Genomic DNA, 10,648 nt, shown 5'->3' with positions numbered 1-10,648 from the left:
CCAGGACGTGTGGTATCCAGCCCTGCGAGTTTCTGTCCCCATTGTTCGTTTCTGAATGTTTGAATTTTATTTCGTATTATGCCCTGGAGTCTGTTGACGTGCAGTTTATAGAACGGGCGCCTGGTACGCTGCCAGTATCTCCTGAGGCGGTTCCTCATTGAGATAAGGCCCAGGATTTCCTGGGGCAGGGCCGTCGAGTGTTGTCTTGGTGTTGTAAATGGAATGGCGTCAGTCATTGCGTCTTGGACGGCAGTTGTGAGAGCCTCCACAGCCTCATCGATTTGCTGTGTGTTATTAATTTCGTGGGTGTTAGGAATGCGACTATCAAGCGTTTCCTTGAACAGTGTCCAATTCGCACGCTTGTAGTTAAGCATCCTGCGTGGTACGATGTCCTGCAGTGTCTCTTCCATGTGCAGTATTACAGGCATGTGGTCTGAGTCCAGATCGTTTTCAACCGTTAGGTTGAGTGTGCATGTGATGCCCTTTATGAGGGCTATGTCTAACACGTCTGGCCTATGTCGGGCCTGTGTGGGCACGAACGTGGGAACGTCCGGTCCAAGTATAATGTAGTTTCGGCCTAGTGCGTGTTCGTACAGTTTCTTGCCGTTGGAGGTTCGTATTCGTGAGTTCCAATCGGGGTGTTTTGCGTTGAGGTCTCCAGCGGCTATTACCCGCGGTGCTATGTTGAGTACTGTGCTGATATCGCGTGTTACTATGTTATTAGGAGGATTGTATAGCGATACCAGTGTGGTGTTGGCTCCGTTGAACTTGACCCTGACGGCCGTAGCCTCTAGTCTTTCAAGTGCTGGGAGCTCGATGTTCGTGTGGTCGATGTCTCTGTGTATGATGATTGCCGTGCCGCCTCCCCTCCTGCCATCCGCTCGGTCGGTACGATAGACGCAATAACCTGGGAAGTTTAGTTGTTTGCGAGGCGTAAGCAGTGTTTCGTTCACAAGAGCGATTCGGATACCCTTTCGCTCCATGAACGCGGCCATCTCGGCTTTTTTGCTTGCGATCCCGTTGGCATTCCAAAACAGGATCTGCGTGATAGTGTTTAAGTCTGCGTTTCGGGGCTGGTGTGGTGTATTATCCATGTAGTAGTGTAAAAAGCGGTGTGATAGTGGCTTTGGCGCTAGTCCAGTTGAGCGTACCCGACATGAACTGCATGAAGAGTTGTGAGACACACCCCATAATCTTCGTGACTATTTCGGTGGTCGTGCGTCCGGGGAATAATGTTTCCATTATTCTCTGGAATGTTGTAGTGATGTTGGTCATGTCGGCCTGCGAGTTATTGGTCGTGTTAGCGGCCGCTTGTTCCAGTGTTGGCGTTTGGTGAGGGCTGGCCTGCGAGTCGGTTGTTCGTGTGGCAGTTGTTGGCGCCTGTGTGCTTTCTGTGGTGACTGGGTGTGTTATGTGGGTTGTTGAGTTGGTGTCCGGGATGTGTTCGTGGGTGTTGGTGTTCTGTTGCCTGTTTACTTGTTGTGGTGCGGTCGTGTTCCTCGTGCTACGGCTGTTTCTCCTGTGCGCTGCGCCGTGAGCGCGCGCCGCCCCCCTATATAGACTCTGGCCCGCCCTCCCCCCACCACGCGCACCGAGGGCATATAAGCGCAGCACGGGCCCGCGCGGGCCCGTTGTCAAGGCAGCACCGGACGCTTCGCTACCGCACGCACCGCTAACCGCTATGGCCCGCACAAAGCAAACGGCCCGCAAGTCCACCGGCGGAAAGGCGCCGCGCAAACAGCTCGCCACCAAGGCGGCGAGGAAGAGCGCGCCCGCCACCGGCGGCGTCAAGAAGCCCCACCGCTACAGGCCGGGCACCGTCGCCCTGCGAGAAATCAGGCGCTACCAGAAGAGCACAGAGCTGCTCATCCGCAAGCTGCCGTTCCAGCGCCTAGTGCGCGAGATCGCCCAGGACTTCAAGACCGACCTGCGCTTCCAGAGCTCCGCAGTCATGGCCCTGCAGGAGGCCAGCGAGGCCTACCTCGTCGGCCTCTTCGAAGACACCAACCTGTGCGCAATCCACGCCAAGCGCGTCACCATCATGCCCAAGGACATCCAGCTCGCGCGCCGCATCCGCGGCGAGCGCGCCTAAACCGCTTAGCCGCGGCACGGCACCGCACGCGCGCAACACAAAAAAAACGGCCCTTTTCAGGGCCACTAACATCTCTCCGTCGCGAGCAAAACTTTTGTCGGTCTTGCCGCCCAGCCTCTCTCTCTAGCCCCGTTAAAACAACCACCACAATTCCCCACCCTCCCTCCCGTACACAGCCGCTCTCGCCAACAATCACAATCGACGTCATCCCACCCCACCCCTTCAAATACACACAAACAAACAGCCGGACGACGTCACCACGGGTGGCTGGCCGCCGCCGTCTCCGAGGCGCCACCGCGCCTTCCCAATTCCCGCCGGCCACTTCCACGTCTCAACGTCCCCGTCCCCCTTTCACACAGAGAGGACACACACATAACAAACAAGACGCGCCATCCGCAAAGCAAGCAAACAAACAGAGTCTCCAGAAACATGAGAAACCAACCGTCGGCCGCCGCACAAAATACAAAACACAAAACAAAACGGCCACAACCGCTCCGCTACCGCGCGCCGCCGCCTACCGCCACCGGCCCCACAATCCAACCACCACGGCACGCACACAGTACCCACAAGGGTCATACAGAAACGCCACACAAACACCAACCAACCCCACACACACACACACACACACACACACACACCCCGGCGCATGCACGCACGGCCACCCAAACAAGACAACACAACGCGCCAAGCACGACAATCAACGCCTTCCCGACGTCCTCTGATGGCCCTGAGAAGGGCCGTTTTGGGCCGCGCGCAGCCGTGCCATCGCGCGCCACTAGACGACGCGGGGGAGGGGGGTGGGGGACGACGGGGTCAAGCGCCAGCCCTTCCCTTCCTTCCCCTTTCCTTTCTTTACTTTAACTTCACTTCTTCTTCTTGGGCGAAGCCTTCGCCTTAGACGGCGTCGTCGCCTTCTTCGGGCGCGGCGCCTTCGGCTTCTTCGTCGGAACCTTCGCGGCCTTCTTCGCCTTCGACGGCGACTTGGCCTTGGCCGGCTTGGCCGCAGCCGCCTTCTTCGCACCCGCGGGAGCCGCCGACGCCGCAGACGCCTTCTTGGCGGCGCCCGCCTTCCGACCGGTCGCCGCCTTCACGCCACCAGCCTTCTTTGCGCCGGCCGCACGGGCGCCCTTCTTCTCCTTGCTGGCCGGAGCGGCGCGCTTCTTCTTCGCACCGCCGGCACGGGCCTTGCCGCCCTCGGCCGCCCCGCCGCCGGCGCCGGCAAGCTTGAAAGAGCCGGACGCGCCCTTCCCCTTCGTCTGCACCAGCTCGCCAGCCACGACGGCCGACTTGAGGTACTTCTTGATAAAGGGCGCCAGCTTCTCCGCGTCCAGCTTGTAGTGCGCGGCAATGTACTTCTTGATCGCCTGCAGCGACGAGCCGCCGCGCTCCTTCAGACTCTTGATGGCGGCCGTCACCATCTCAGAGGTGCGCGGGTGCGCAGGCTTGGCGCGCGGCTTCTTCGCAGACGCCGCAGACTTGGCCTTCTTCGTCGTGCCGGTGGCGGCGGGTGCCGCAGCAGTCTCGTTCGTAGCCGCCTGATCTGCCATTATTTCGACGACGCGCGTACACACACGAGAGCGAGAGCGAGAGCGGCAGGCGGCAAGCACGGCGGCAGAGAATAGCCGCCGCGCCGCCAGGCCCAGCCAGTGTCGCGGGCGGGCGCGGACGGCCGAGAGAGCGGCCGCCACTCTGCGCGCCGCCGCGCCGCGCCTCCCGCGCTTGCTACCGCCCAACGTCCGACAGCCTGTGCGGACCAGCCCCAAACCTGCGCCGCAACCACCCGCGCCGTTCAAACCACCGAGGATGGGGCTACACACGGCCACACCACAGTCGCCAACCAGTCGCCACGGCAGCGCCGCAAACCACGGCCAAACTGCAGCTACCGCGCGCTACAGCCTGGCTCGGCCCGCCGAGAATCGCCGCCCCCGCCCACATGCCGCCCCCACAGCCCCAGCCGACGACCCGCCACAATGGCCAAACCTTCGGCAAAAGTGCCACACCGTCGCCGCGCCAGCCCGGCCAGCGCGGCCGCCGCCACAGCCACACAAGCGGAGGCGTGCGGCGATGCCGGCCGTGCAAACGCACCTCCGCCGCCCCATCGCCCTCCCACCGTTTCCCGATCGGCCCGCAGCCGTCGGGCCACCTCGCCCGCCAACATTCGCGCCCCTTTCTCACAAAATTGCCCGCCGCAAACAAAACGGGCGCCGCCTGCGCAACATCGGCACCGGCCAACCGAGCGCCGCCGCCCCTCGCCGCTTACGCGAGGGGGGCTGACCGCCGTCCGCAACTACAGACACACCGAATCTGCCTCCAAGCACACACGACAGCCGACCTCCTACATTTATACGCCGCAAGCCACCCAACGGTGTGTGGCGGAGGGCACTTTTTACGTTACGTGCCACTGTCGTCATTGCCTCCCTTTGCCGTTCCAGTCGCGTATGGTTCGCGGGAACAACGACTGTCTGAAAGCCTCCGTGCGCGCTCGAATCTCTCTACTTTTACTACATTCGGGATCTCCTCGGGAGGTATATACGTACGGGGAAGCAATATATTCGATACCTCATCCGGAAACGCACCCTCTCGAAAACCTGGCGAGCAAGCTACACCGCGATGCAGAGAGCGCCTCCCTTGCAGAGTCTGCCACTTAACTATCACGGTTACCACATAACCCTGTGACGAAACGTTGGACCTTTCTCTATCTCCTCCGTCAACCCGACCTGCTACGCATCCCACACTGGTGGGCAACACTCACGTATGGGTCGGTCGAACGCGTGTTTTTGTAAGCCACCTCCTTTGTTGATGGACTACATTTTTGCTAAGCATTCTCCCAGTGCATCTCAACCTGGTACCCGCCTTACCAACAATTACTTTTATCTGATCATCATTCCACTTCCAAATCATTCCGCACGCATACTCCCAGATACATATTTTACAGACGTCACAGCTACCAGTGTTTGTCCCGCTATCATATAATCAATCATACAATAAACGATCCTTCTTTCTGTATATTCGCAATACATCACATTTGTCTATGTTAAGGGGACAGTTGCCACTCCCTGCACCGGGTGCCTATCCGCTGCCGATCGTCCTGCAACCTCTCTGTATACTACATACAGCACATCATCCGCGAAACGACGCATGGAACGTCCGGCACTATCTACTAGCTCATTTATATGATATGAATTGTGAAAAGCAATGGTCCCATAACACTCCCCCGTGGCACGCCAGGGGTTACTTTAACGTCTGTAGACGTCTGTCTCTCCATTGATAACAACATGCTGTGTTCCGTCTGCTAACATCTCGTCAATCCAGCCACACAGTTGGTCTGATATTCTGTAGACTCTTACGTCGTTTATCAGGCGACGGTGCGGAGCTGTATCGAACGCCTTCCGGACGTCAACGACAATGGCATCCACCTGGGAGCCTGTATCTCATATTTTCTGGGTCTCATGCGCAAATAAAGCGAGCTGGGGGTCTCACACACGATCGCTGTTTCCGGAATCCAACATGGATTCCTACATAGTAGACTCTGGAGTTTCCACAAACGACATGATACTCGAGCAAACAACATGTTCTACAACACATCGACGTCAGAGATATGGGTCTATGGTTTTTGCGCATCTGCTCGACGACTGGGACTACCTGTGCTCTTTTCCAATCATTTGGAACCCTCCCTTCCTCTCCAGAGACTTGCGGTACACGGCTGTTAGAAGGGGGGCAGGTTGTTTCGCGTACCCTGTGTAGGAATCGCGAATTGGTAATCCCGTCGGGTCCGGCGGACTTTCCCATTCCTCCTTGGACACTTATTTCGATGTCAGCCGGTTTCTCGTTCGTGCGAGCATTTAGAGACGGAACTGCAGTGCGGTCCGTCCTCTGTGAAACAGCTTTGGAAACAGGTGTTTAGGTATTTCACAGCTTTACGCGTGTCATCCTCTGTTTCAATGCCATCACCATGCCGGAGTGTCTGGATATGCTGTTTCGAGCCACTTACTGATTCAACGCAAGACCGGAACGTCCTAGCATTTTCTGTCAACGTCGGTACATAGGGTTTGTTCTACTTTCGAATTCACTGAACGCTTCACGCATAGCCCTCCTTACGCTCACACTTTGGACATCGTTTAGCTTCTGTTTGTCTCGGAGGTTTTGGCTGCGTTTAAACTTTGGGTGAAGCTCTCTTTGCTTTCGCAACAGTTTCCTAACGTTGTTGTTGTAGTATACCACGGTGGGTTTTTTTTCCCATCCCTCACAGTTCGACACTCGGCACGTACCTGTCTAAAAACGCATTTTTACCATTGCCTTGCACTTTCTCCATGAACACTCAACATTGTCAGTGTCGGAACAGGCATTTGCCTTTTCATCTGTCGGGTCGTCTGCAAATCTGCCTTCTATTACTCTTGCTAGCCAAAACAGATAGATACACCGTCCTCCCTGCAACGGCCTTATGATCACTGCGTCCCTGTTCTGCACATACAGAGTCGAAACACGTTCGGGTCTGTTTGTCATCCGTAGGTCCACGATGTTATCTCCACGAGTCGGTTCTCTGTTCATTTTGCTCGAGGTGATTTTCGGACAGTGCACTCAGTATAATGTCACTCGATGCTCTCTGTCCCCCTACCACCCGTCCTGAACATCATCTGAGTGTCCCAGTCTATATCGGGTAAATTGAAATCTCCACCTAAGACCCTAACATGCTGAGGAAAATGTATGTGAAATGTGTTTCCAAAATCCGTCTCTCCGTTGTTCTGCCACTAATGCTGCTGCGTCGGGAGGTCGGTCAAAGGAGCCAATTATTATTAAACCTAGCTCGGTTGTTGGGTGTAACCTCCACCCACAATATTTCACAGGAACCATCCACCTCTACTTCACTACAGGATCAAAACTACTACTCAAACAGCGACGAACACACCACCACCGGTTGCATGCAATCGAGCCTTTCTAAAACACCGTCTGTACCTTTGTGACAATTTCGGCAGAATTTATCCCTGGCGTCAGCCAGCTTTCTGTACCTTATCACGATTGCAGAGCTTCGGTGCTTTCTCTGTCAGCGCTTGCGGTTCCGGTACTGTACCAACGCAGCTTCGACAGTTGACAATTAACAAACGATACCGATTGCTGCTTGGTCCCCGCACCCGTTGAGGCTGCTGTTGCCCCCTTTCTGTACTTGCCCAAGGCCATCTAACCTAACAAAACCGCCCAGCCCACGCCACACAACCCCTGCTACCCGTGTAGCCGCTTGTTGCGTGTAGTGCTCTCCACCTAAGACTATAACATGCCTTCGACATTCGCAGTGTACAACACCTTAGGTTAGGGTTGGCGTCGCTTGGGTTAGGTTAGGTTACGTTAGGTGGACGTGGGTTAGGTTAAGGGTTAAAGTTAGGTTAGGCGTCAAAGTTAGGTTAAGCGTTCGGACGTGAGGCGTCAGGTGGCCGCACCTACCTTACGGCCGGACATCTTAGGTTAGGCTAAGGGCGCCGAGGTCACGTTACGTTCACCTTCGGGCGCCACACGTAGCTGTCACAGGTAGGTAGTAGTTCGGTCGGTCGGTCGTCGGCAAGCCGCAAAAAACTACAGACGACGTCGACAACAAGACCGAGCAGGAGGCAGATATATACCGAGCGCCAAAGAGACCGACCACACACACACACACACACACACACACAAAACAACAAACACCACCCACCGGCCAAAGGGGCACCAAAAAAACCCACAAAGCCGAGCACCACACGTCGCGACCAGAGGCAACCCGCAACCGCAACGGCGCTTTCCGCACCGGGCCGGATGCACGTACGACAACACCGCTACCCGTACACAAGGCCTCCCATTGCACACAGCCGCTCTGTGTTCAACATCATCAATGGCGCGCCCGCGGCTCGTCGCGGTCGCAGCCATGACGCCGCCGCCACTTTTGCACCAACACATTCACGCACCGCAAAACAGCTCGCCGACCCACCGACACAGCACAGCCGACAAACAAAAACAACCGCGGCGGCGGCAACAAAACAAAACAAACACCTCGCACCAAGCGTCCGACAGAAAACAAACGGACAGGCACACAGGCCTCTGCTAACGACCACGACACAGCGGCACGCTGCCCCTTTCCCGCCACTCTCGATTCACAGCGCACGCGACCCCGTCGTCGACGACGACACGCGACGGGCTCGCTTCCCGCAACCTACACCTTTCCGCCACTACGCACGGCTCCACCCGACGCCCGTCGCAACGGCACTACTGCACGCACTATCACCCCCGCCGCCGCCGCCGCCGCCGCCGCCTCCTCCTCTCTCCCCCTTCCCGTACACAACAACACAGCCAAAAACACACTCACGACCCAAACATAACAACATGGCACGTGCATCGGCGCACACCCCCAACCAGTCACCGTCGACACAACCACACGCAAGGCACGGAAAAACCGGCGTCCTTCCACGTTGCCATCAAAGCAGCACAAACAACCACACAGGAGGAACCACCAACAACTGCCGGCCGGCCGGCAACCACCAAACGCACATTCCCGCTCGCCACCACACACCTCTCGGCAGCCGTTTCGCAAAGACATGACATGACATGACGCGACATCATCGCATCACGGGCGACGCACGCACACCGACCCACTTTCCCGCCCGTCTCTCTCTCTCTTTTTCTTCCGACGCCTTCGGCCGAGCACACACGTACGTGGCACAACGCCCAACACAGTCACACACAGTCGACAGGCGCACGCCCAGGCACGCAACGACGCAGCGCAGCAAAGGCGCCCGCGACACATACCTCCTCTCCCGTCTCGCCGCCGACCGCCAGCCAGCCACTCGCAATGTGCACTGGCCAACCGGACACACGTCCACCGCGCCGCCTCCGACCACCCGCCAGGGGGCGCTCACGTCCGCGACAACAGCGCGGCCCGCCGCCGGGCGGGCCCAGCCCGGCCCAGGCGGCGCGCGCTGCTCTGCACTCGGCGCGCCGCGCCACACATCCTGCTGCAGACCGGGCTCGTCTCTCTGTACGCGTCTGCGTCTGCCCGCATCTCATCTTCCTGCGCATCAACACAAACGAGGCCACGTGAGCAAACCCCCGTCACAACGCCACATCACGCACTGCCTTGTCGACCGCCTAAATAAATGCACTCACCCACCAGCCATCCGCTTCGTCCTCTTCTTGCTTACTCGTTGTTCGTCGTTGTTGCTGCTGCACCAGCACCAGCACCAGCACCGGCGGCGGCGGCGGCGGCGGCGGCGGCGGCGGCGGCGGCGGCGGCGGCGGCGGCGGCGGCAGCGGCAGCGGCAGCGCACACAGCCCCCAGCCGGCCGCATCCGAGGGGGCCCCGCCGCCAGCGTCGCCTCCTTGGGCACAGGTGCGGTGCTGTGGCCGCCCATCCAACCGCATTTGCTGGCCGTCCCAGCCGCCAGGCAGGCGTTCCCACTGCCGCGCACCGCCTCTGCTGCAGAAGACGAACAAACGAAACGTACAAACATACACGCACCCGAAGCGTGGCCACACACGGACGGGACCGACAGGCTCCAAGGCGACCAAACGATGGAAAAACAAACACAAAAACAAAAGACACGCGAGCGAGCGAGCAAGCACGCAGTCGCCTCGCCTCTGTCCTCCCGCCCCCGCCCTTCTCCCCACCACATGCCCACAAACACCACCGCCTGCCCGCATCTCCACATTCGCCCCCTCCATTTGTTCCCTTGCGTTCGTTCCTTCCTTCCTTCCATGTGTCTGCGTGCGCGGCGCCTCTCCAACATCCGCCGTCCGTCCGTCCCGTTTTCGCCGTACCACACGCCACCGTCGGCGCCGCCTCGCCTCCTCCCAGTCCACCACCGCCGCCGCCCCTGTCCGCCCCGCACACCACCATACACCGCTGCTTGTCCCGGCCGTTGCCACCAAAGGCGCCAGCCGCAAACCGCGCCAAACGCCGCAGCGCGCGTGCGTCCTTCCTTCTTGCTTGCTTCTCCGTGCCGACGCTGCCTCTATTCCCGCACCCATTCGGCCGACAAGCACTGGCGTCGACGACACAGCCGTTGGGCTCCGGCACTGCGCGTACCGGAGTTACACGCGCACCCCCCCTCGCGAACGCACGACTCATTCTCTTTGTTGTTTCTCCTCTTTCTTACGTCTTCGTTTCTTGTTTGTTTGTTTGTTTGTTTTTTTTTTTTTCCTCCCACCGCCGCATGTGACACAATGGCCTCCCTCCCCCTTTCGTTCGTTGTCGCCGCTTTGTTTCTCTTTCTCATTGGTGCACGTCCGACGCGCTCCATTTCCACCACACCACGGCCATCGGCCTCCTCAACGGGCAGGCGCAGTGTGCCATTCTCCGGCGCACAAGCACACCGCGCGGCTCGCTCTCCTCGCCCCCACGCCACGCCACGCCACGCAGCACAAATGATGCTGTCTCGCAACACGACACACGGTGCGCACACCCCCGACCACGCGGCTCTTAAAAGGCATGGCACCGGCGACATGCGCCGCCCCGGCCCGCATCCGTCGTCTCACGTTCACTGCCGGCCGCGTCTGAGGCTACAACCGCACCACAACAACGGTCCCCTCCCGGCAACACAT

At 58.7% G+C, this 10,648-nt stretch overlaps 1 protein-coding gene across 1 annotated transcript; it reads left to right on the top strand.

The window, feature by feature from the left end:
- Positions 1-7,870: 7,870 nt before the first annotated feature.
- On the top strand, positions 7,871-8,650 carry LOC126232517 (uncharacterized). Its single transcript, XM_049942764.1, has one exon. The coding sequence runs from the start codon at positions 7,871-7,873 to the stop codon at positions 8,648-8,650; it is 780 nt and encodes a 259-aa protein (XP_049798721.1).
- Positions 8,651-10,648: the final 1,998 nt, after the last annotated feature.

The sequence above is a fragment of the Schistocerca nitens genome, unplaced genomic scaffold, assembly GCF_023898315.1.
Source record: "Schistocerca nitens isolate TAMUIC-IGC-003100 unplaced genomic scaffold, iqSchNite1.1 HiC_scaffold_519, whole genome shotgun sequence".
NCBI classification, from domain to species: domain Eukaryota; kingdom Metazoa; phylum Arthropoda; class Insecta; order Orthoptera; family Acrididae; genus Schistocerca; species Schistocerca nitens.
The sequence above is the reverse complement of the archived record's forward strand: the minus strand, read 5'-3'. Positions and strand labels throughout refer to the sequence as shown.